At 44.0% G+C, this 25972-nt stretch overlaps 2 protein-coding genes across 4 annotated transcripts in view; one reads left to right on the top strand and one right to left on the bottom strand.

The window, feature by feature from the left end:
• Window positions 1–567: 567 nt before the first annotated feature.
• Window positions 568–25972, bottom strand: part of LOC311145922 (putative E3 ubiquitin-protein ligase RNF144A-A) — a 63696-nt gene continuing 38291 nt past the window's right edge. The window contains exons 2-8 of one of the 3 annotated variants that reach the window (XM_084182306.1): window positions 25586–25736; window positions 22118–22222; window positions 16640–16700; window positions 12142–12361; window positions 7630–7777; window positions 5297–5386; window positions 568–2256 (exon numbers count right to left, since the gene is read on the bottom strand). In XM_084182306.1, coding sequence (XP_084038432.1) covers window positions 2125–2256; window positions 5297–5386; window positions 7630–7777; window positions 12142–12361; window positions 16640–16700; window positions 22118–22222; window positions 25586–25720 — 891 coding nt within the window. In that variant the 5' untranslated portion in view covers window positions 25721–25736 and the 3' untranslated portion in view covers window positions 568–2124. Of the gene's footprint in view, window positions 2257–4905; window positions 5387–7629; window positions 7778–12141; window positions 12362–16639; window positions 16701–22117; window positions 22223–25585; window positions 25737–25972 lie in introns of those variants that run through there. The other 2 variants (XM_084182308.1, XM_084182307.1) reach the window with 2 other exon arrangements.
• Window positions 17203–21284, top strand: LOC311145857 (leukocyte elastase inhibitor-like; the record flags this gene model as incomplete). Its single annotated transcript, XM_084182199.1, has 4 exons — window positions 17203–17237; window positions 19944–20314; window positions 20645–20918; window positions 21272–21284. The coding sequence occupies 4 exons, from the start codon at window positions 17203–17205 to the stop codon at window positions 21282–21284; spliced, it is 693 nt and encodes a 230-aa protein (XP_084038325.1).

Raw genomic sequence — 25972 nt, 5'->3', positions numbered from 1 at the left:
TTTGAATGTGTTTCAGAGCGAGAAATGGTGTAGCTACATGCATCCTCACCACACGGTCTGATGGAACTACATAAGGACAAAGGATGGTGATTCAATCATGCAGGACTTCCCAGATAGGTCAAATCAAATCCATGATACATCTGATGTAAGTCAACCACCCTTTTGTAAAACACTACCGTATGATGAGATGATGGCACAGGGAATCTGGTATAACATACTGAACCACTTGCTATGACCACACTATTAGCAAGACCTAGTAAGATTGGAAACGTACAAACTTGCATAGATACAGTGATGTGTAGAGCAGCTTTCGGATGTGTCCAAAACAGTCTAGTGACGTTTTGATATCCTTGCAAAGGTTAGCTGCATGTAGAGAGAGATCGACTTTCTCCTAATGAAAACATTGACAACCATACCACTAACATATGCAAGTTTTCCACTGGTTCACACAACAAAAAACATTTGTATAGGATTATTGTTCATTACAGTAGTTGGATATATATGACCAACATCAATGTGATATGGATGATATGAAGAGACATCTTTGTATCAGAGAGACATGAATTCATCTCTTATGTTCTACCTGACAATAAACAGGTTTTAATGACTGATTGTGATGCATTACACAAATTCATAATTTAAGTGTGCTTTCATAAGGACGGAATTGGACAAAAGCCATATTCTTCAGACTACTAAAGGTGGCTTTTTGGCTACTTTTCTAATTTATTTAAGGCCATTTGTTTCTATTTGGCTAAGCAATATGCTTATCTGGGATTAGAGGAACTCGGAATGAATGGCATGACATCTATATTCAGGTATTCCATTCGACAACAGAAGCCGGAACCAGTTCCAAATGGTTTGTTCACATCTGTGTGGATGGGGACACTAAGGTTCAGGGCCTGTATTCACAAAGTGTTTCAGAGTAAGAGTGCTAATCTAGGATCAGTTTAGTCTTGCCTAGATCAGCAGTCCTACTCTGAGACCGTGTGAACACAGGGCCATGATTATCTTAATGGGACACCCTCACAAATACCTGCAGACACATATAAGAATTCGTAAAAGGAATACCTTCTTGCTGATAGTTGGAACAGAGCAAAATATTACAAAAACATTGACATCACCAAGTGAACGTGCTGAACAGGGGAGTGAGAGAGAGAAAACCTCCCAACTCCCGCCCCGGTCCTTAAAGTGACAAACGGAGTCTCATGTGCAAACAGAGTGAACACAAAAGGTGTGTCATCATGTAACTCCAGTGCTACTTCCTGTATGTTGAGAGCTACACAGAGAGCGAGCAGGGGGGTTGAAAGCTTTGTGTTCCACAAATGAACAAAAACAGAAACTCGATTAAAGTGAGTTCAAGTGAAAGGTCCTCTGATTTTAGCGGCTTCTGCGTGAAAATGTCCCGACGAGGGGATCTAGAACAGGGTTAGGCTCAATTCAAATTGAAGGCAGTAAATTCATGGAAGTGATTTGAATTTCTAATTCTGAAATGTAAAAACGTTTGAAATAAATAGTTTCTACTTTTCAGTTTATTGAGAAGTCATTAAAATAAATGCAATTTTTTCAATTATTGAATTGTAATTTTAGTTTACTTCCTGAATTGACTGCCTTCAATTCGAATTGACCCCAAACCTGATCAAGACATCCTAATGTGTTTATCCCTTGTCTTGATAAAACACCCTCCTCTTGTCTTGATAAAACACCCTCTTGTCTTGATAAAACATCCTCCTCTTGTCTTGTACTGCCTGAAGCACAGCTCAACGCCTCAGAGTGGCCCTGTAACAGTATACGTACACAAGCCCCCAAACCCATACAGAGAGGGGCATCATTGTCCTCCTCAAAGTCTGACCTCTGTGACCTTTGATCTCTTCCACCAGGCCAGGGGGCACAGGGTCTCCTCCTCCTCCTCCTCCTCCTCCTCCTCTCCCACCATGACACTGTGGAGTGAGATGGATCGGGACGCGGCTGGGCGAGACAGCACAGCTAGGCCCCAGTCCCGTTAAATGAAGCAGCGCTCCAAGGTTGGAGGGAGGAAACAGAAAAAGGAACAAAAAGGAAAAATGGCCCATGGCAGGGGAGGGGGGGGGACTATTCACCCGCCTGCTTGGTGGGGTGAGGTGGGGTTTAGGTGGGAAAGGGGTCGTCATCTCCTTTGCTGCACTTGCACTTGCAGCAGAGGATGAATGGTGTGGCCAGGAGGAGGAAGGGAGAGGCCACCAGCAGGAGCAGGCCAAAGCCAGCAAAGATCCCCACCACCTGGAGAGAGAGAGGAGATCGAGAGAGGAAGGGAGAGGAGAGAGAGTGAGAGGAGAGAGGGGGAGGGGAGAAGAGAGAAAGTAAGAGGGTGAGAGAATGCAACAACACAGAGGCGCCAGCAAATAAGACACTGTTTGTTTAGATACATAGAAAAAATATCAAAAGGACAACACATGTAGCACTATAGAGAAAATACTTTGAAAAGAGGACTAGCATCTGCGAAATCCCTTAACAGGATAATTAGACTCCAAGCCATTTTCACTTTCCTTCTCAAAACATTTTCTCGTTTGGCCTTATTGAACCTCTGTGTGTGCTGGGTATCCTCTTCTTTTCAGTCACCTATCTCACCACATGGTGGCATCTGATTCCAGCCCAACATCTCCTCAGCTACAAAATGGCATTCAAAACATGCATTTACAGGCAAGATCTCCTTCTTAGAATAACATAACGCAATTCTGCCAGTTTCAGAGCAGGAGTCAGAGATTCATTTTTGGGATCACCCCAGGGCATGTCTGTGAAGGACAAGATGGCAGAGAGCGAGATATAGTTATCATCAAAAAATAACTGCAAATTGACCATTTTGACGGTCAGCTAGATGGTTTAACGTAATACCCTTTGACAAAGACCTTTTAATTAAAGAGCACCATATGCATGGATACATATCATAGTTGCGATCCACTCTTGGGCGTTTCAGTTCTCTTCCTCTTGTGGAGATATTCATATTTACATTATTCCCCAGACGAGCACCACATGAACATTTAGTGGTGCCGGCATACATGTATTAACATGATATCCTGTTTGCTCATATCAACAAACCCTGACAACGCTATTGTATAGAATAGACCATGTCTGGTCTGAGAACAGTAAGCCTAGAGAGTAGAACAGTAAGCCCAGAGAGTAGAACAGTAAGCCTAGAGAGTAGAACAGTAAGCCTAGAGAGTAGAACAGTAAGCCCAGAGAGTAGAACAGTAAGCCCAGAGAGTAGAACAGTAAGCCCAGAGAGTAGAACAGTAAGCCCAGAGAGTAGAACAGTAAGCCCAGAGAGTAGAACAGTAAGCCTAGAGAGTAGAACAGTAAGCCCAGAGAGTAGAACAGTAAGCCCAGAGAGTAGAACAGTAAGCCCAGAGAGTAGAACAGTAAGCCCAGAGAGTAGAACAGTAAGCCCAGAGAGTAGAACAGTAAGCCCAGAGAGTAGAACAGTAAGCCCAGAGAGTAGAACAGTAAGCCCAGAGAGTAGAACAGTAAGCCTAGAGAGTAGAACAGTAAGCCCAGAGAGTAGAACAGTAAGCCTAGAGAGTAGAACAGTAAGCCCAGAGAGTAGAACAGTAAGCCCAGAGAGTAGAACAGTAAGCCCAGAGAGTAGAACAGTAAGCCTAGAGAGTAGAACAGTAAGCCTAGAGAGTAGAACAGTAAGCCCAGAGAGTAGAACAGTAAGCCCAGAGAGTAGAACAGTAAGCCCAGAGAGGTGACCTTCATTCCTCCTATGGCATCCCTAGTGGACACAATCCCAGAACTGATCTGAAGTCAGACAGCGGCTGAGCTTTCATAAAGGCTGGATTTGCCCTATCAGATCAGGGCCTTTATTCATAAAATGTCTCAGAGTAGGAGTGCTGATCTATGATCAGTTTTGCCTTTTAGATCACAATGAATATGATTACATGGACGGGGGGGACCTGATCCTAGAGCAGCACTCCTTTTGTGAATAAGGGCCCTGGCTGTGTTATGTATTCATGAGGAGTTAGAGAGAGCGACAGGTTTCTTAAGGTCTTTGGAAGCAGTGAGGTTGTATGGGCTGGGTAGGAAGAAGTGAGGATTGTATGGGCTGGGTAGGAAGCAGTGAGGTTGTATGGGCTGGGTAGGAAGCAGTGAGGATTGTATGGGCTGGGTAGGAAGCAGTGAGGTTGTAAGGGCTGGGTAGGAAGCAGTGAGGTTGTAAGGGCTGGGTAGGAAGCAGTGAGGTTGTATGGGCTGGGTAGGAAGCAGTGAGGATTGTATGGGCTGGGTAGGAAGCAGTGAGTATTGTATGGGCTGGGTAGGAAACAGTGAGGATTGTATGGGCTGGGTAGGAAGCAGTGAGGTTGTATGGGCTGGGTAGGAAGCAGTGAGGTTGTATGGGCTGGGTAAGAAGCAGTGAGGTTTGTATGGGCTGGGTAGGAAGCAGTGAGGTTGTATGGGCTGGGTAGGAAGCAGTGAGGTTGTATGGGCTGGGTAGGAAGCAGTGAGGTTTGTATGGGCTGGGTAGGAAGCAGTGAGGATTGTATGGGCTGGGTAGGAAGCAGTGAGGTTGTATGGGCTGGGTAGGAAGCAGTGAGGTTGTATGGGCTGGGTAGGAAGCAGTGAGGATTGTATGGGCTGGGTAGGAAGCAGTGAGGTTGTATGGGCTGGGTAGGAAGCAGTGAGGTTTGTATGGGCTGGGTAGGAAGCAGTGAGGTTTGTATGGGCTGGGTACAGGAGGTACACAAGCTGTAACCATGCTCATGACTCAGCCTGTCACACTGGGCAACAGATGTCAGTGTGTAAGCTAGCAGTCACAATACTCTATTAAACACAGGAAATGTGCTCGTCTATGAATAGATATGTGCTTGAAGATACTGTAGTTATAGCTGAAAAATGAGTTGGTGATGTAAGATGATTAATTTTTTTGTTGTTGCATTAAATCAATATTAAAATAACAATTCTAAAGGACATATGGACTTTGATTTTCCAATGTATAGCATGTGCTATGTAATGTATATGTTGCGACTGACTATCTCTCTATTTGTGCCAAACTAAAAGCTTTACTATGTCCCAGTGAATAGCAAATGTACACATATTATAGAAAGGAAATTACGTAGAAGATAGCAATGTAATGCCAGAGACATGTTCTAACCAACAATAATGGGCCAACACACGAACCAACCTGTGCTCTTCTACCGACCAGTGTTTTTACAGAGCACCATCCATGTGTATTCATGATGAACACGTGAAGTCCAGTGTGTGAAAGAGAGAGCGAAAGAAAGTTCCAAAGGAGAACACTGAGTGTGCTAACACACTAACTTACCTGTGTTCTGTGCCAGGTGACAGATGACCTGGAGTGACCCAGTTTGTTTCGACAGGGTCCTTTGTCAAAGTGGATCAGGAGGAAGTCATCCTGTGTCACACACACAGAGACACATGCACATACGCAAAACACACACAAGACATCACAGACAGAGAGAGAGAGAGAGAATAATTATCTATCATTAGTACTCAGAGGCAGCTGCTGGGAGAAAATTGCTTTTAAAATGGCCAGTGCAGTATAAATCGCCTGTGGTCTGTAATGAGGATTTACTTAAGACACTGCCAGTAAAGCCTCCTATCTTCCTACAAGCACAGATAAAATAAACTGTTCCGGACGACTGTGATCACGCACTCCGTAGCCGATGTGACTAAGACCTTTAAACAGGTCAACATTCACAAGGCCGCAGGGCCAGACGGATTACCAGGACGTGTACTCCGAGCATGCGCTGACCAACTGGCAAGTGTCTTCACTGACATTTTCAACCTCTCCCTGTCTGAGTCTGTAATACCAACATGTTTCAAGCAGACCACCATAGTCCCTGTGCCCAAGAACACTAAGGTGACCTTCCTAAACGACTGCCGTAGCACTCACGTCTGTAGCCATGAAGTGCTTTGAAAGGCTGGTCATGGCTCACATCAACACCATTATCCCAGAAACCCTAGACACACTCCAATTTGCATACCGCCCCAACAGATCCACAGATAATGCAATCTCTATTGCGCTCCACACTGCCCTTTCACACATGGACAAAAGGAACACCTATGTGAGAATGCTATTCATTGACTACAGCTCAGCGTTCAACACCATAGTCCCCTCAAAGCTCATCACTAAGCTAAGGACCCTGGGACTAAACACCTCCCTCTGCAACTGGATCCTGGACTTCCTGACGGACCGCCACCAGGTGGTAAGGGTAGGTAACAACACATCCACCACGCTGATCCTCAACACGGGGGCCCCTCAGGGGTGCGTGCTCAGTCCCCTCCTGTACTTCCTGTTCACTCATGACTGCATGGCCAGGCACGACTCCAACACCATCATTAATGTGGTCCTCTGTAGCTCAGCTGGTAGAGCATGGCGCTTGTAACGCCAAGGTAGTGGGTTCGATCCCCGGGACCACCCATACACAAAAATGTATGCACGCATGACTGTAAGTCGCTTTGGATAAAAGCGTCTGCTAAATGGCATATTATTATTAAGTTTGCCGATGACACAACAGTGGTAGGCCTGATCACCAACAATGACGAGACAGCCTATCGGGAGGAGGTCAGAGACCTGGCTGTGTGGTGCCTGGACAACAACCTCTCCCTCAACGTGATCAAGACAAAGGAGATGATTGTGGACTACAGGAAAAAGAAGAGGACCGAGTACCCCCCATTCTCATCGACAGGGCCGTAGTGGAGCAGGTTGAGAGCTTCAAGTTCCTTGGTGTCCACATCACCAACAAACTATCATGGTCCAAGCACACCAAGACAGTTGTGAAGAGGGCACAACAAAACCTATTCCCCCTAAGGAGACTGAAAAGATTTGGCATGGGTCCTCAGATCCTCAAAAGGCTCTACAGCTGCACCATCGAGAGCATCCTGACTGGTTGCATCACTGCCTGGTACGGCAACTGCTCGGCCTCCGGCTGCAAGGCACTACAGAGGGTAGTGCTAACGGCCCAGTACATCACTGGGACCTCTATACCAGGCGGTGTCAGAGGAAGGCCCTAAAAATTGTCAAAGACTCCAGCCACCCTAGTCATAGACTGTTCTCTCTCCCATCGCACGGCAAGCGGTACCGGCGCGCTAAGTCTACGTCCAGGAGGCTTCTAAACAGCTTCTACCCCCAAGCCATAAGACTCTTGAACATCTAATCAAATGGCCAACTGTTTTTTTGGCCAACTGTTTTTTTTTTGGTATTCTTTCTTAAAACTGCATTGTTGGTTAAGGGCTTGTAAGTAAGCATTTCACTGTAAGCTCTACACCTGTTGTATTCGACGCATGTGACAAATAACATTTGATTTGCAGCCTTATCACACCTCCTGCAGTGCTGTTACTCCCATGTAACACATTGAATCACTGCTAACACTGCTAACACCAGAACGAGTGAATTCTATGCAAATATCAGACTGCTGTATTGCAGTCAGGTCCAACATACTCTGTAAAGCTAAATAAAAAAATCATTTGCAAAGATACGCGTGTTTATTCTATAAGAACGTGAGCATGTTGTAGCAGTACTTGTGCGGAGGTGTTTCGGGCAAACATTGGGACAACGTTGTACTCACGTCCAGGAACTCTAGAAAGTACCAGCAGAAAGGCGTGTGTGTGAGGGAGACAGGGTTCTCTACTCACGTCCAGTGACTCCAGGCAGTACCAGCAGAAGGCGTGTTTGCAGTTCTTGCACATCATCTGGGCACAGCCCTCGTCTCTCTCTATGTACATCTTACACTTGGGACAGCGCTTGATGGGACCGTCGTCATCGTCACTCTTGTAGAAGGAGCTGAGGAGACACAGTGAGTGTGAGAGAGAGAGAGAGAGAGAGCGAGCGCAACGTTCATTTTGCTGAATAATGCTAACAAACATCAGAGACCCAGAACGCAGCCAGAGATGTTCCACCCATACAGTGCATCAAGCCACAGAGCTGTTATAGCCTTTGTAACTGTACAATAGATCCAAGCTTGCAATAAACAGCATTTTCCCCTAAACACTTGCAATGCAAATAAAATGAAAAAGCCAAAGTGTGCTCGTCTTGGCCTTTCTTTTTCCTACTCCTTTCAGTCCTTTCTTTCCCCTCATCACCTTAAAGGCAGGCATTTTCTCTCCATTTTGAATGCTGCTGACTCTTCAGGCCAGAGAGGAGGAGAGCAGGTGATGCTGTCGGATGTCCTCTCAAGAGTCTCAGAGAGCTGGACACAGAACAAGCCCAGTCATTTCCTGAGCCAATTCTCCAGCTATTGATCCCATATGGCCAGAGTGAATTAAGGCACACCTCTCACTTCCTCCTTAATTTGATACCCTGGCAGCCATTTTGCAACAAAACAGGACATTCGGATTCTAGCTTCTACTCTGGAAGGAAAGGGATGGAGGCCTGAATGTAATGGAATACAGGTTCAAGATCATAAGGTAAAATACCTGGATCGTGTGAGGATTGAGGAGAGAGCATCTTTCTCCTGAATGCTGTCTGTTTTGTCTGAGCAATGGCAACGGAGTGAAACTAAAACAAATATTATCAGCGAAAGGCAGCAAGCTCAGTGCAAAATGGGATCGGTCCACTGAGGATAACATTTGCCCTTTGTGATAATTGCTTCATATGTCAGCTGGGTGCAGATCTGGCTAATAGTGTAAGAGGAGGCCATGCAAATTAGGAGGCTAATTTCCCTCCCACACTCTCCGAGGGGAGAGAGGATAAGGAAGAATGTGCTCCAGAGCTCGTTGTTAAGACAACTGAAGCATGACAGTAAAAGCCATACAGTCTTGACAGCGGGGGTAAGAGAGGAGGCTGAGAGTTTAAAAGGGGCAATCTGCAGCTGATACATCCATTTTGGGATGGATAAATGAAATGTACCCATTGATTCTTGAAGAATATAAATTATAAAGCTGTCATACATACCCCATGAGAAACCAAAATAAGCTTGTTTTACTCTGTTTGTATACAATGTAAATGTAAACAAACACTGTAAAACATGGTTAAAACTACCATTTTGATATCATGGATGGTCAGTACTTGCATCCATAGCTCTGTCTATGAATTTAAGAGTGGTTACATTTCTCCAGCCCCATCCCTCAGCTTTTTACCGAAACAGGGGCAGGGATACGCTTTGTTATTGTTTCAACTGCTGATTGCCGCTTCAAAGAGGAAGTTCAGGATTTTACAACTGGATGTTAGTTGGTTCCTCAACCTGAAGGTAGTCTATGGGCCAGGAAAAACTGTAATCCCATGGTTCTATTTTTATTTAAACAGCCAATACAAACATCAGCTAACTATAGCCACCCCTAGCTAACAATCAATGGAAGTGATGGGGGCATGTGTGCATGTAAAAAAAAAAAAAATACTTTAAGTAGCATCAAACTAAATGTGGCGCTGATTTGAGTTTATTTGGCCATGGAATTTTGAAAATGTTTAGCTAAAGTTTGTTGTGGCTGTTTAGAGAAAACCGAACCATGGATTACAGTTTTTCCTGGCCCATAGACTACTTAAATTGTAAAATCCTGAACATTCCCTTTAACCACTGGGGCCTTTTGTGACATCTGAGGACAACTCAACAACACTCTCTCCCCTTCGCTCTACTTTTAGATGGCTTTAAAACTGGACCACCACATCCTATAGTTTTAAGTAGATGACTCGTCCAAATTCAGATTGGCTATGAGTTACAGTCATAAATTGATCTACTGGCTCCCTGTACGACTTCCTCTGTGACTTTAGTACTTGCATCCATAGCTCTTAACTGACACCATGGGTCCCAGCACTACCATCAGGCAATCTGCTCCAGCCAATACACTCAGTCATATTAAATATCCACTAGAATGTACTAGATGACTAGAGACTACTACATGATTCATGCCATAGGGTTATGCATGAGAGCAGCAGGCTTCCTGGAGCCATCAACAGCGGTCACTAGGCTGGTATCCAGGAACAGAGAGCTGACTGGATGGTAAATACAGGTTCCCACAGGGACCAGAGGTTGTGTCCTCACAGTATCCTCAGTAGAGAGGACAGAGGTTGTGTCCTCACAGTGTCCTCAGTAGAGAGGACAGAGGCTGTGCCCTCACAGTGTCCTCAGTAGAGAGGACAGAGGCTGTGTCCTCACAGTGTCCTCAGTAGAGAGGACAGAGGCTGTGCCCTCACAGTGTCCTCAGTAGAGAGGACAGAGGCTGTGTCCTCACAGTGTCCTCAGTAGAGAGGACAGAGGCTGTGCCCTCACAGTGTCCTCAGTAGAGAGGACAGAGGCTGTGCCCTCACAGTGTCCTCAGTAGAGAGGACAGAGGCTGTGCCCTCACAGTGTCCTCAGTAGAGAGGACAGAGGCTGTGCCCTCACAGTGTCCTCAGTAGAGAGGACAGAGGCTGTGCCCTCAGTGTCCTCAGTAGAGAGGACAGAGGCTGTGCCCTCACAGTGTCCTCAGTAGAGAGGACAGAGGCTGTGCCCTCACAGTGTCCTCAGTAGAGAGGACAGAGGCTGTGCCCTCACAGTGTCCTCAGTAGAGAGGACAGAGGCTGTGCCCTCACAGTGTCCTCAGTAGAGAGGACAGAGGCTGTGCCCTCACAGTGTCCTCAGTAGAGAGGACAGATGAGGGCAGATCATCAACATGAGAAGGAAACAATGAATAGGTGTGTGTGTGTGTGTGTGTGTGTGTGGATAATGGCACCAGGGTTTCCAAAACAAGAACATTATTCCCGTCAAACTTATGTTTATGCTCTCAACAAAACCATGTTTCCAGCAACTTATTAAAGCCAGTTACGCAGGTTGATTGAATAAGGCCCCAAGTGCTGCTTTTTGGGATGAAATGTCATTCAGTGGTCACGAGTGTAACCCTATTCAACTAGTTTGAGGTGATGGAAAGGAGAGCGTGATTAAAGTGGCACTCCAGTCTCTTTTTCACCTCATTTAACACCCAGATTTACTAAACAATAGGCACATCTCAATAGGTGGTGCAGGTATGTCATGACATGGCACATGTGGAGGGGTGAGCTTTCCTCTTTTGTTCTCTATTGCTCCTCAAGCAACGGGGGAGGCCGATGACATCACGACATCCCATCAGACCAACTCTGGCTCGAATGCCCTACTCCTTGAAGATTTCAGTTGTCAACCCCCCCCAAAATTTTTTTGCTCAAAACTTATTTTTTTTACCCTTTAGTGTGTGTACTTGACTGGATTTATACTTGGGATATCGCTTTTCAACAGTAAAAGTTCAAAGATGGCTGGAGGGTGTCTTAAATATGGTGAAGACAGAGGAGGAGGAAGAGGACAAACTCCAGCTCTATACCTGGTCTCTATGGGTAGGAAGGATGTGTTGGGGAGGAGAGGAAGTGATTGAGATGAAGAAAGAGGAGGAAAAAGAGGAGAAAGAGGAAAGTAGAGTCTTGGTTAGAGTATTGGGCGTTATCCTACCGACTTTGTACCATACCGGGATATTCAGTAATACCGGCAATGAACACAAGGATCACTGATACTCTGTAATCCAAATGTTAGCATTGCTAACAAGTACATGTCAAATCCCATAGAGAATGATAACTAAATGCCAACGAGCGCATTGCAAACATTTTGTACAGTTTCTGACCTAAACTATACAAGTAACAAAAAAACGCTACTCACAGTTTGCTGTACGCACAAAACTAATTTTAACCAGCAAGGCTCTTGATCAAGGAGGGGATTCTCTGCTGTTACCAAGCAAATGCTTGATTTTGGAAGAAGCTAACCACTTAGCTAGATAGCTAACTAGCTACTAAATTAGCAAACCAAATGCACAACTGCAGAGCATTTATCACATTTTAGACAGTTAACTTAATAGTTAAGATTTCTAGCTGGCAAACAGTTGTGAATTCCATACTGTAATTAGATCACCTGGTGCGTGCTGCACAACAGTGAGTGACTCACAAGGCCCTGGTCTCTCGTCGTTGGGGACTACCGTAAGCTTCAAAATAATGTGAGGGGTGAAATGAAGAACGCAATCTTCTTTATCTCCTAACGTATTGCACAAGTTGACTGCAGGTATTTACTTAAAAGTAGCTACAAATACTCATATTTATTAAAACACTTCAAATAAATAGTTTAAACGGTATTGACGTTATTGAAAAATCATCCCGTGGCTTTTTCCAAATACCCCGGTATAACGTCCAACCCTAGAGGAGACTGTCCACTTCCATACCTGGTCTCTCCAGGTAGGAAGGCGGTGATGGGCAGGTTGTTCTCCTGTGGTGGGCAGGCCTGCCCGGGGTGCCAGTTAGCCTTGCAGGCCGAGCAGAACTCCAGGGTGCACACGGCACACTGCACCAGCTGGGGCAGCGCCACCTCAGTCTCCTTCAGCTGGCACACTGACTGGCACGACGACGACGGGCACCACGTCAGACACGGGTCCAGAAGCACCTCTGTGGTGGCACAAAATCAGGTGTCACCACCAACAGACAGTACTGTAACCCCCGCCCACTTGTGTGGTAGTGGTATGGTGACTGCTGCCAAAGCATGCTGACATGAGGTGACATTAGGTCATGAGGTCATAAGTGATTGTAGTGCCTATGTCTCTACATGTCACACACGCACATTAAAATATTGTGGCAACACACACATTCAATGCAATGGCTTTTTGCAGAAATTACAGAGATATTAATGATGTGATTATAGTATTTGGATTGTTTTTGCTATGTATTTTTTACTACTTTATTGTTGATTGTTGTCTTCTTTCATGTATGTGTGTACAGTGAGATTGGTTTGGTTTGTAAAATTTTTTCTTACATTGCACTCTGACCTATGCACAAGTACACATACAATCGCATTCACAAGCACAATTGTGACTGACGTAAACACAAACTCCCAATCATGTGTAAGTTCACATACGCACACACAGACACAAATCTACTTCAGTTGGTTCATAACACGGCAGCTAAATACCCTTCAATTTTTCTCCATTTAAATTACATTTGCTTCTACCAAACTAAACAAAACTGGTAGATGCTCAAAGTTTGGTCTGTCGCTACAAAACAAACCCGACCATCCTGTCCCAATCGAAAACACACACTGCTTGTGTCCAATGTGACAGCCCCTTGCTTGCACGCAATTCCACATGCAGTCTTTGGCTCTGTCAAATATGGAACGGTTTCAGACGCTATTCTGCCTGGCTGGCCTGGAAAGTTGATGAGATGGCTGACTGCCTTTATCCACTCATCTCCCTGGCTTTTCTTAAATATTTATACTCATTTATGGGGATCTAATGTGGCCACGGTCACCATATTGTGTGTGTGTGTTTGTATGTGTATGCATGCACACTAGGGTTGAATATTTTCCCGATATTTTACAAAAAAACATTCCATCCCGAGAATAAATAACTTTTCACCCGGGTAACCCAGTATTTCCCGCCAAAACCGGAAGTGTCATTCAAAAGCATTATAAAGCATATAAATAGGCCTATGTCTGGATTTGATTAGAGCTTTGATAAGAAATTCAAGCCTGATGCAACCTGAGCCTGATTAAATATCCCTACATTAAAGACATTTCATGAGCCCAAGCCCCAAAAATCCCAAATGATTGTGCCGTTATCCAATACATAGGCTATATGATATATAGGCTACTGCACATTATGCACGACAGAAAAACATAAAAGCACATAGATGTAGCTAGCTATATGCTCTCTTGGGTAAATCAATGAAACTAGCTCCAGTAGGCTAATCTTTTTGAGTGTGAACTGTATTACTGTACTGTATTGTATTATACTGTATTATATGGACTGGAATTACGCACATCGTTCAAACCATTATAAAGCAGAAGAGAACATGCGTTTCTGGTGCAGCACCTGTGGCCTACAAAGTTACAAGTACATGCTAGAGAATTTGACTTTCATTTTTTATAATATTTCCCCTAATGTTATTAGCCTGCCTACCTCTTTCTCGCTCTAGTGTTGCTTCCTTCCTTCCTTCCTTCCTCGCTTTCAACAGTTAAATGAAATACGTTTTGTTGTCCTTATCTTCATCATTCTAATGACATGCTTGAATAATATAGGACTAGAATAAGATGAAGGCTTTCACTTCGAGAATGTTTATGGTCTGAAAAAAAAAAAACTGTTATAGCCTACCGTCATCGAGCGTTCGCTCTTCTTTCAAACTACCCGTGAGTTCTATTGGCTGCTCTATTTAACATTCAGCAAACAAGAGCTTGCGTCCCTCTTCGAATAGTCTATTGGTATACGAAGAGCAAAAAAAAAAGTCCAGCATGCTATTCTAGTCTAGCTTTTCCTGCATGGGACTCCAAGATGAGCGTTTTTTACAGAGAGAGGCCAGCGGAGCACAGGTGCATGTGTATTGCACAAGAGGTTTTTCTTTTTACGACATTGGAAAGGTATAGAAAGATCTACAGAGGCTATAAGTTAGAAGCTTTTTAAGCATAACCCATCATTCATTAGCTAAATATAAGGCTAATACTGCATTGAATGTATTACCTGAAAGAGGTAGTCTAGGACATCTATATATAGGCCTATATATCAATCTTGAACAGGATTATCTATTTTGGATGCAATTTGAACGTAATTGATGGAGAGAGAGAAAGACTGCGAGAGAGTGCTCGCTTGTGCACTGATTTAAAGCAACAATATACAAGTGTTTTAAAACTCTGCAGCTGCAATTTAAAAAAAGATATTTACAACAAACAAAAAAATAAGGTGACCCCGAAAGCCATATGGAGATGTGTAAATGACAGATGAATTTATAACAGAACACTGGGACCAAAGATTAAAGGCTTTGAGAGAAAATATTCATACATGTAAAGACATATTCCCCAGCCAGACATATTGTAGGCCATGATATACATTGCATTCGGAAAGTATTCAAACCCCTGGACTTTTTCCACATTTTGTTACATTACAGCCTTATTCTAAAATGGATTAAATTGTCCCCCCCCATCCCCCCTCAATCTACACACAATACCCCATAATGACAAAGCAAAAACAGGTTTTTAGAGATTTTTGAAAATGTATTATTAAAACTAAAAAACTGAATTATTTAGACCCCTTACACAGTACTTTGTTGAAGCACCTTTGGCAGTTTTTACAGCCTCGAGTCTTCTTGAGTATGACGCTACAAGCTTGGCACACCTGTATTTGGGGAGTTTCTCCCATTCTTCTCTGCAGATCCTCACAAGCTCTGTCAGGTTGGATGGGGAGCGTTGCTGCACAGCTATTTTCAGGTCTCTCCAGAGATGTTCGATCAGGTTCAAGTCCGGGCTATGGCTGGGCCACTCAAGGACATTCACAGACTTGTCCCGAAGCCACTCCTGCGTTGTCTTGGCTGTGTGCTTAGGGTCGTTGTCCTGTTGGAAGGTGAACCTTCACCCCAGTCTGAGGTCCTGAGTGCTCTGGAGCAGGTTTTCATCAAGGATCTCTCTGTACTTTGCTCCGTTCATTTTTTCCCTCAATCCTAACTAGTCTCCCAGTCCCTGCCGCTGAGAAACATCCCCACAGCATGATGCTGCCACCACCATGCTTCACCATAGGGATGGTTCCAGGTTTCCTCCAGATGTGATGCTTGGCATTCAGGCAAAAAAGTTCAATCTTGGTTTCATCAGACCAGAGAATCTTGTTTCTCATGGTCTGAGAGTCTTTAGGTGCCTTTTGGCAAACTCCAAGGGGGCTGTCATGTGCCTTTAACTGAGGAGTGGCTTTCAGCTCTAGGAAGAGTCTTGGTGGTTCCAAACATATTCAATTTAAGAATGATGGAGGCCACTGTGTTCTTGGGAACCTTCACTGCTGCAGAAATGTTTTGGTACCCTTCCCCAGATCTGTGTTTCGACACAATCCTGTCGTCTCGGAGGTCTACGGACAATTCCTTCGACCTCATGGCTTGGTTTTTGCTCTGACATGCACTGTCAACTGTGGGACATTATATAGACAGGTGTGTGCCTTTCCAAATCATGTCCAATCAATTGAATTTACCAAAGGTGGACTCCAATCAAGTTGTAGAAACATCAAGGATGCTCAATGGAAACAGGATGCACCGGAGCTCAATTTCCAGTCTTATAGAAAAGGGTCTGAATACTTATGTAAATAAGGTATGTTTTTTATTTTTAATACATTTGCAAAAATTTCTAAGAACCTGTTTTCACTTTGTCATCATGGGGTATTGTGTGTAGATTGATGAGGACAATGTTTTATTTAATACATTTTAGAATAAGGCTGTAACGTAACAAAATGTGGAAAAAGTCAAGGGGTCTGAATACTTTCCGAATACTTTCCTCTCTGTGGTTGTGGGTCGTGTTCAACTTTGATTAGGATTGAGACAGGATTGAAGCCAGGACACGATAGGTCAGCCAACAGGCCAAACATTCTGATATTGGGAATGACACTGATGATAATCCTGTGTGACATTGAGACAGTACTGCAGGTGACAGTCCGCCAGGACTGGAGACTGTGAGAGTCCAGGTAAAGAATGAGAGATGTTGTAGAGAGAGCGGCCAAAGGCTGTACACACATGACAAGGTAGAGGGTTGTCATTGTCCTCTTGGTCACTTTGAAATGGTGTGGAGACAAGGGAGCCAGGTGGGGCTCCTGTGACCAGAGTAGACACACGGACGCGAGCGAGACGCACAGACGCGCACGCCACACACACACACACACCAGGCTATGAGTGGTGAGGCTGTCACAGATCGGTTCCTCTCCCACTCACCCCTCTCAAACTGTAGCTTCTTGTGTCTCTGCATAACCTCTGAAGCCACCATGCACTCGATCTGCAGGAGGAAGAAAAGAGGAAGTTAGGAACATGTGCTTGTGATAGCAAGCGAATATCGGACAGGATGCTTTCAGCTACAACAGTCTGAAGATGATCAATTCCAAAACCCCACTCAATTCCAGCATCATTAGAACTTGCCCACCTGTTTTAAAAGAGAGGAATATATGCATACTGGCTAGGTATACTGAGGGTTAAATGTAGTCATTATGCGATGATGAAAATAACATTCGGTGGTGGGGGGGGGGGGGGGGGGGGGTAGGGGTTTATCAAAGACGTAGCTGTCATAGCGGCTGGATGAGTACACCGTCTGACTTCAGTTAAAAGCCGGGTCCTATTAAAGGCCAGTGACTTTGACTGATTGGCCGTGACACCAGCCTCCGAGACAGGGAGAGTGAGTCCATCAAGCAATGCCTGGAGAGGCGAGGAGCGGTGCCCTTGGATTGATCTCAAATCGGGGAGGGATGCAGGTGAGTAGAGCCCATCCACTCTATATAAGCACGATGACATGTTTAGATGGGGAGCCAGAGCTGAGCCGGTGATAGGCCAGATTGCTGTGGTGAGGGGGAGACGGTGCTAGGCCAGATTGCTGTGGTGAAGGGGAGCCGGTGCTAGGCCAGATTGCTGTGGTGAAGGGGAGACGGTGCTAGGCCAGATTGCTGTGGTGAAGGGGAGCCGGAGCTAGGCCAGATTGCTGTGGTGAGGGGGAGCCGGTGCTAGGCCAGATTGCTGTGGTGAGGGGGAGCCGGAGCTAGGCCAGATTGGTGTGTGGAGGCAGCTTTGGGGAAGGCTAATGTTTAAATCAGCAGGAAACCCCAATGAAACACTGTCCTTCTGCAGCCTCAGGTCTCAGGAATGGGGGTGGAGATCTTTGAAGCACATGTGAACACATTTCATTAATCTAAACAACTCACATACCTTATCTATATGTTCATAGTAATTGTTGTTCCAAAGGACTAAATGTAAATAAAAGTTGGGCCAGGAAAGACAATAATGCCTGATTTTTTTTTAAACCTATGTCCCCTTCACATCCAAGACGCCACCTTCACTTCTATTGTTTTTTATCAATGCTAATATTAGCAGTTGATAACAGGAGCTAAGTAATGAAAAATCTGAAGAGTGAATTAAAAAGTTTCTTGCCCACAGACTAAGTGTCAAGGTAAAGAGACATTAACTATCTGTAATTTGGGTGAACTATCCCTTTAAAGTGGAACTTCCCACTTCTCATGTGTAAATAACTATTGTACTGTGTGTGTGTGTGTGTGTGTGTGTGTGTATATATATATATATATATATACAGTCATGGCCAAAATTGTTGGCACCCCTGAAATTTTTCCAGAAAATGAAGTATTTCTCACAGAAAAGTATTGAAATTACACATGTTTTGCTATGCACATGTTTATTTCCTTTGTGTGTATTGGAATAACACAAAAAAAACAGGAAAAAAGCAAATTTGACATAATTTCACACAAAACTCAAAAAATGGGCCGGACAAAATGATTGGCACCCTTAACTTAATATTTAGTTGCACACCCTTTGGAAAAAATAACTGAAATCAGTCGCTTCCTATAACCATCAATAAGCTTCTTACACCTCTCACCCGGAATTTTGGACCACTCTTCTTTTGCAAACTGCTCCAGGTCTCTCATATTGGATGGGTGCCTTTTCCCAACAGCAATTTTAAGATCTCTCCACAGGTGTTCAATGGGATTAAGATCTGGACTCATTGCTGGCCACTTCAGAACTCTCCAGCGCTTTGTTGCCATCCATTTCTGGGTGCTTTTTGAAGTATGTTTGGGGTCATTGTCCTGCTGGAAGACCCATGATCTCGGACGCAAACCCAGCTTTCTGACACTGGGCCCTACATTGCGACCCAAAATCCTTTGGTAATCCTCAGATTTCATGATGCCTTGCACACAGTCAAGGCACCCAGTGCCAGAGGCAGCAAAACAACCCCAAAACATCTTTGAACCTCCACCATATTTGACTGTAGGTACTGTGTTCTTTTCTTTGAAGGCTTCATTACATTTTCGGTAAACAGTAGAACGATGTGCTTTACCAAAAAGCTCTATCTTGGTCTCATCTGTCCATAAGACGTTCTCCCAGAAGGAATTTGGCTTACTCATGTACATTTTGGCAAACTGTAGTCTTGCTTTTTTATGTCTCTGTGTCAGCAGTGGGGTCCTCCTGGGTCTCCTGCCATAGCGTTTCATTTCATTCAAATTTCGACGTATAGTTCGCGCTGACACTGATGCACCCTGAGCCTGCAGGACAGCTTGAATTTCTTTGGAACTTGTTTGGGGCTGCTTATCCACCATCCGGACTATCCTGCGTTGCAACCTTTCATCAATTTTTCTCTTCCGTCCACGTCCAGGGAGATTAGCTACAGTGCCATGGGTTGCAAACTTCTTGATCATGTTGCGCACTGTGGACAAAGGAACATCTAGATCTCTGGAGATGGACTTGTAACCTTGAGATTGTTGATATTTTTCCACAATTTTGGTTCTCAAGTCCTCAGACAGTTCTCTTTTCCTCTTTCTGTTCTCCATGCTTAGTGTGGCACACACAGAAACACAATGCAAAGACTGAGTCAACTTCTCTCCTTTTTATCTGCTTTCAGGTGTGATTTTTAGATTGCCCACACCTGTTACTTGCCCCAGGTGAGTTTAAAGGAGCATCACATGCTTGGAACAAACTTATTTATCCACAATTTTGAAAGGGTGCCAATAACTTTGTCCGGCCCATTTTTTTAAGTTTTGTGTGAAATTATGTCAAATTTGCTTTTTTCCTGTTTTTTTTTGTGTTATTCCAATACACACAAAGGAAATAAACATGTGCATAGCAAAACATGTGTAATTTCAATACTTTTCTGTGAGAAATACTTCATTTTCTGGAAAAATTTCAGGGGTGCCAACAATTTTGGCCATGACTGTATATATATATATATATATACACACACACACACACACACACACACACACACACACACACACACACACATATATATAGATCGAAGACAGAAAAATACATATTTGTTTGCTTTGTTACTTTATTTTTATTGAATACTTTTCACATTTGTATCTGTGCCATGCACTCTACACTGTCTCCTGTGCATGCTGCATTCATTTTTGCTGGAACTCCCATCCCACTTCCTGCTTTATAAATCAAACTGCAATTCCCTATTAGGCCATAATCATCCCTGCCTCTCAAGAGTAAGGATGTAATCTCTGTCTGTGGCAAACAGCTTTTCCCTGGATCTTTTCAAGAGGATCAGCGAGAGCAACAGAAAAGGAAACATTTTCTTCTCTCCTCTGAGCAGCTCTTCTTCTTTGGCCATGGTGTTCCTTGTGGCCAGGGGCAATACTGCCACATATATGTTACAGGCCCTGCACCTCCACAAAGCTGAGGGTGACATCCATCACGGGTTCAGAAAACTCTTGTCTGTGCTGAACAAAGAGGGAGCCCCATATGCACGGAGCCTGGCTAAATGCCTGTACGGAGACCAGTCTTACCAGTTTGCTGAGGCATTTCTCAGTGAAACCAAGAAGTACTACGGTGCAGAGTTGGAGTCTGTCAACTTCAAGTCCAGTGCAGAGGCTGCTAGGATGAAAAACAGCTAGGTGGAGAAACATAGGGGAAAATCAAGAACCTGTTGGGAGGGGACTGTCAACTCTAACAAAAATAATGTTGGTGAATGCCATCTACTTCAAGAGCCAGCGGAAAGAGGAATCTGAGTAGGCCAATACCAGAGAAGGTCAGTTCAAAGTGCCAGATTCTGAAGATGCTCAGATCATTCCCATCGTAGGGCATGCTCATCAAGCTCCCTGATGAGGGCTGGAAAAGCTGGAGTTTCACCACTGGGGTGGAGAAGCTGAAGAAGAATCTCATACATAAGAACTTTGCGGCGTGGACGGGGCCAGAAAGGATGCAGTACATGAAGGTAAGGGGTAAATCAGCCAAAATTTAAGTTGGAGGAGACCTACGACCTGAATGTAGTTTTGTCTAGCATGGGCATAGTGGACGCCTTCAACTCATCCAGGAGTGATTTCTCAGGCATGTCGCCCAACGACGACCTGGAGTTGTCTGATGTAGTGCACAAGGCCTTTATAGAGGTGAACGAGATGGGCACCGAGGCAGCTGCCGCCACCGCCAGCATACTTGTAGAATATGACTTATATGAATTACCTGCACTCCAGATCACCAAATCAGCCAATAGATGGTATGGCCATACTACTTTAGAACACATCCATCTGTTTATATCATCATGGGCTCCCAAGTGGGGCAGCGGTCTAAGGCACTGCATCTCAGTGCTTGAGGGGTCACTATAGACCCCCTGGTTCGATTCCAGGCTGTATCACACCGGCCGTGATTGGGAGTCCCATAGGGTGGCGCACAATTGGCCCAGCATCGTCCGGGTTTGGCCGGTGTAGGCCGTCATTGTAAATAAGATTTTGTTCTTAACTGACTTGCCTAGTGAAATAAAGGTAAAATATATGACAAAGTATAGATTTTGCTTAGATGTGCTCAATTTAAACAGTGTACCAAATTATTCACCTCTGTTTCTCCTTCAAGTACCATGTCGTAATCTTGTTTCATTTTATCGTTATAACATTTGTTCAAAAAAATATTGTTCAACACTGTTAATAATAGGAATTTGTGATGATATGCATGCAATGCATTTAGCCTCACTATGAAATAGTCAGAGTTTCCCTAGTTTGTAGTGTCCCCATAGCCAGGTCCCAGATCGGTTTGTTCTTGCCAACTCCATTGCTCATTGTCAAAACAGTGTCATAACAATGAGTGATACAGAGTTGGAATGTGGTCCTCTGTAGCTCAGCTGGTAGAGCACGGCGCTTGTAACGCCAAGGTAGTGGGTTCGATCCCCGGGACCACCCATACACAAAAAATTTATGCACCCACGACTGTAAGTCGCTTTGGATAAAAGCGTCTGCTAAAAATGGCATATTATTATTATTATTATTCTTATTATAGCACAAACAGACTGGTACTCAGTCTAGTTTGTTTCCCAATCATCCATCACATGACTGAGTTGTGTTATGTCTGTGTAACCTGCCTTTTGTCGATATGAACACATTTAACTTAAAACATTTCTGTCAATTCTGCATTTCTTCTGTTTTGCTGTTAACCGCAAGCAACAAGTCCACTAAAATCAAATGGAATGATCAACTTCCCACAACTTTGTGATCATGAATTCACTCACATGAATTCTGGTGTGTGTTTGTGTGTTAATGTAATATCATATTCTTAAAATGAAGCAACTGTACACTGAAAAGTACAAGCTTAAGTGTCATGGTACAATACATTTGGCTCTGGTCCCTTCAATACATCAATTCTGAATTACATGTGTCCCTGAAACAAATGATAAACAATTAAAATATATATTTTTGTAAATAATACCTCATTTTCCAGTAAGTGTCCTCGTTTTGGACAGGCAGAGTCTGGACAGCTAATAGCAGTTTCAAGGCCCTCTTTGATCAGGAGTTCCACATACTGCTTCAGGCACTGAAATAAAAACCAAGAGTATAACATTGACCTCATTCTTTGGCCACGCAGTCAATCAGAAAATGTGCAGGCACACTGCAGGGATGGGCAACTCCAGTCCTCGGGGCAAAAGTGCGACACCAATCAGGCCCCCCGAGGACTGGAGTTTCCCCATCCCTGGCATACTGTTTGGTGAGACAACCAATTCCAAATGTGCTTCTCCCCCTCTGAACCCCGTAGTAGAAGTTCTCTGCTTTTGGCATTAACTATTCATTCTGCTATCTATTACTGGTTTATTGAGCGTGTCTGGTTAGCTGAAGAGAAGCATGCTAACCACATAACATCCCAAATGGAAGTATTTTCAATGAATGAGACAGTGATAGAGGGACTTATGTCATGCAATAAAATGCAAATTAATTACTTTAAAATCATACAATGTGATTTTCAGAATTTTTAGATTCTGTCTCTCACAGTTGAAGTGTACCTATGATAAAAATTACAGACCTCTACATGCTTTGTAAGTAGGAAAACCTGCAAAATCGGCAGTGTATCAAATACTTGTTCTCCCCACTGTACATACACACATATATACACACACATATACACACATATATACACACACACACACAGTACCAGTCAAAAGTTGGGACACACCTACTCATTCAACTGTTTTTCTTTATTTTTACTATTTTCTACATTGTAGAATAATAGTGAAGACATTACAACTATGACAATTGGCCCAGCGTCGTCCAGGTTTGGCCGGTGTAGGCCGTCATTGTAAATAAGAATTTGTTCTTAACTGACTTGCCTAGTTAAATAAAGGTTAAAAAAAATAGTCACCTGGAATGCATTTCAATTAACAGGTGTGCCTTGTTAAAAGATAATTTGTGGAATTTATTTCCTTCTTAATGCGTTTGAGCCAATCAGTTGTGTTGTGACAAGGTAGGGGGGTATACAGAAGATAGCCCACAGGGTCGAATTGCTGCAAAGAAACCACTAGAAGAGACTTGCTTGGGCCAAGAAACACAAGCAATGGACATTAGACCGGTGGAAATCTGTCCTTTGGTCTGATCAATCCAAATTTGAGATTTTTGGATGCAACCACCGTGTCTTTGTGAGATGCAGAGTATGTGAACGGATGATCTCTGCATGTGTGGTTCCCACCGTGAAGCATGGAGGAGGTGGTGTGATGGTGTGGGGGTGCTTTGCTGGTGACACTATCAGTGATTTATTTAGAATTCAAGGCACACTTAACCAACATCGCTACCACAGCATTCTGCAGCAATACGCCATCCCATCTGGTTTGCGCTTAGTGGGACTATCATTTGCTTTTCAACAGGACAATGTCCCAATACACACCTCCAAGCTGTGTAAGGGCTATTTTACCAAGAAGGAGAGTGATGGAGTGCTGCATCAGATGACCTAGCCTCCACAATCACCCGACCTCAACCCAACTGAGATGGTTTGGGATGAGTCGGACCGCAGAGTGAAGGAAAAGCAGCCAACAAGTGCTCAGCATATGTGGCAACTCCTTCAAGACTGTTGGAAAAGCATTCCTCATGAAGCTGGTTGAGAGAATGCCAAGAGTGTGCAAAGCGTCATCAAGGCAAAGGGTGGCTTCTTTGAAGAATCTAAAATATATTTTGATTTGTTTAACACTTTTTTGGTCACTACATGATTCCATATGTGTTTCTACAATGTAGAAAATAGTAAAAATAAAGAAAAACCCTTGAATGAGTAGGTGTGTCCAGACTTTTGACTGGTACTATAACATACACACAGTGAGGGAAAAAAGTATTTGATCCCCTGCTGATTTGGTACGTTTGCCCACTGACAAAGAAATAATCAGTCTATAATTTTAATGGTAGGTTTATTTGAACAGTGAGAGACAGAATAACAACAAACAAATCCTGAAAAACGCATGTCAAAATGTTATAAATTGATTTGCATTTTAATGAGGGAAATAAGTATTTGACCCCCTCTCAATCAGAAAGATTTCTGGCTCCCAGGTGTCTTTTATACAAGTAACGAGTTGAGATTAGGAGCACACTCTTAAAGGGAGTGCTCCTAATCTCAGCTTGTTACTTGTATAAAAAGACACCTGTCCACAGAAGCAATCAATCAGTCAGATTCCAAACTCTCCACCATGGCCAAGACCAAAGAGCTCTCCAAGGATGTCATGGACAAGATTGTAGACCTACACAAGGCTGGAATGGGCTACAAGACCATCGCCAAGCAGCTTGGTGAGAAGGTGACAACAGTTGGTGCGATTATTCGCAAATGGAACAAACACAAAATAACTGTCAATCTCTCAAGGCAGCTAGGACCATAGTCACCAAGAAAACAATTGGTAACACACTACGCCATGAAGGACTGAAATCCTGCAGCGCCCGCAAGGTCCCCCTGCTCAAGAAAGCACATATAAAGGCCAGTCTGAAGTTTGCCAATGAACATCTGAATGATTCAGAGGAGAACTGGGTGAAAGTTTTGTGGTCAGATGAGACCAAAATTGAGCTCTTTGGCATCAACTCAACTCGCCGTGTTTGGAGGAGGAGGAATGCTGCCTATGACCCCAAGAACACCATCCCCACAGTCAAACATGGAGGTGGAAACATTATGCTTTGGGGGGGGGGGGGGGGGGGGGGGGTTTCTGCTAAGGGGACAGGACAACTTCACCACATCAAAAGGGACGATGGACGGGGCCATGTACCGTCAAATCTTGGGTGAGAACCTCCTTCCCTCAGCCAGGGCATTGAAAATGGGTCGTGGATGGGTATTCCAGCATGACAAGGACCCAAAACACACGGCCAAGGCAACAAAGGAGTGGCTCAAGAAGAAGCACATTAAGGTCCTGGAGTGGCCTAGCCAGTCTCCAGACCTTAATCCCATAGAAAATCTGTGGAGGGAGCTGAAGGTTCGATTTGCCAAACGTCAGCCTCAAAACCTTAATGACTTGGAGAAGATCTGCAAAGAGGAGTGGGACAAAATCCCTCCTGAGATGTGTGCAAACCTGGTGGCCAACTACAAGAAACATCTGACCTCTGTGATTGCCAACAAGGGTTTTGCCACAAAGTACTAAGTCATGTTTTGCAGAGGGGTCAAATACTTATTTCCCTCATTAAAATGCAAATCAATTTATAACATTTTGACATGCGTTTTTCAGGATTTCTTTGTTGTTATTCTGTCTCTCACTGTTCAAATAAATCTACCATTAAAATTATAGACTGATCATGTCTTTGTCAGTGGGCAAACACACAAAATCAGCAGGGGATCAAATACTTTTTTCCCTAACTGTACCTGCCTATTCCAGTTAGCCACAGTCACTATGGTGCACACAGAGGACATATTGACAAGATGGGGAACAGACGATGACAGGGCACTCACCAGTGTACAGAAGACACATCGACACTGAGTGATGGTGGTCATCTGCTCCAGGGGAAACTCTCCAAGGCACAGTTTGCAGGAGACCAGGGGGTCCAGGGTCAGGTCCCAGGTGGGCCGATACCTGGCTGTGGTCATCTTGTCCGGCACAGAGCTGAGAGCGAGAGAGAGGAGACATGGTTAAAAAAACATTTCCTGAGATGGATCCCAGAATTTGATGCTCTTCCATCTCTGCAACTGGTGTTTTTATAATATATTTACAATGCAGGATGGCTAATGTATGTCATTTCACAGACAAAAGGAAAACTGATGAGATTCACAACGTGTGAATGAAGATAGCTCAGTAATGAGCGTGTCTACATGATCTGTCCCCATGTCCAAGACATGCAT

The sequence above is a fragment of the Coregonus lavaretus genome (assembly GCF_964263955.1).
Source record: "Coregonus lavaretus genome assembly, chromosome: 18".
In the NCBI taxonomy this organism is placed as follows: domain Eukaryota; kingdom Metazoa; phylum Chordata; class Actinopteri; order Salmoniformes; family Salmonidae; genus Coregonus; species Coregonus lavaretus.
Note: the sequence above shows the minus strand (reverse complement) of the source record. Positions and strands in the feature narration are given on the sequence as shown.